Source organism: Brassica oleracea, chromosome C1, assembly GCF_000695525.1.
Source record: "Brassica oleracea var. oleracea cultivar TO1000 chromosome C1, BOL, whole genome shotgun sequence".
Classification (NCBI taxonomy): Eukaryota; Viridiplantae; Streptophyta; class Magnoliopsida; order Brassicales; family Brassicaceae; genus Brassica; species Brassica oleracea.
In genome coordinates, this window is record NC_027748.1 from 22782282 (window position 1) to 22782948 (window position 667).

The following is a 667-nucleotide window of genomic DNA, read 5'->3' on the forward strand; positions in this document are numbered from 1 at the left end:
CGAGTGAAACTGCAGACTTTTTCGAAGCTCTCAATATGCTCCATTGGAATTTCCGTCGAGAGACCCGAGAACACCTTCCTCTGTACTAGACCGATCAAAGCAGGCTTGATCTCGAAGTCCTGCCTGGTGCGGGGTGGAGGAACTATGGCAGAACGAGTTGTAGGGATGTTGCAAGGAAGGTTTCTCTGCCCGATTGGAGCAGCCTGCTCCAACTGTTCCTGCTGATGTTGGGCAGCTTGTTCATGCGCTTGAACGGTCTGCTGCAACTGTTGCATCTGCTGCTGCATGAGTGCCATAGCCGCAGCGAGATCATCCTGATTGGCGTGATCACCCATAGTGGTGTCAGTTTGCCTTGGCTATTGACGATTTTTTCTTTCTAACCTAGCTAGCTCCTGGTTGGTAAGTGAAACCAATTCTCCTTGTGCGTTTCTCCGAGTATGTCTACTGGTCATGCACCTGGAACATTAGTTATAACAAAAAGGATATAGCAAGTTAGAGGTCTTAGACTAAATAAATAACCGAAGAATAAAGGTTAAAAGATGGTCCCCGGCAAAGGCGCCAAATTGATATTACGTGTATACGCACACCAATTAACCTAATGTACACACTACCACAATCGAATGGTATGTCGAGGTAGCACTTTAGGATCGAATCCACAGAGACCAAC

The 667-nt window shown here is 46.9% G+C and overlaps 1 protein-coding gene across 1 annotated transcript in view; it reads right to left on the reverse strand.

The window, feature by feature from the left end:
- LOC106335276 overlaps nucleotides 1-335 on the reverse strand; it is a 1751-nt gene extending 1416 nt beyond the window's left edge. The window contains exon 1 of the mRNA XM_013773757.1: nucleotides 18-335. Within this exon, the coding sequence (XP_013629211.1) occupies nucleotides 18-335 (318 nt within the window). The remainder of the gene's footprint in view (nucleotides 1-17) is intronic.
- Nucleotides 336-667: the final 332 nt, after the last annotated feature.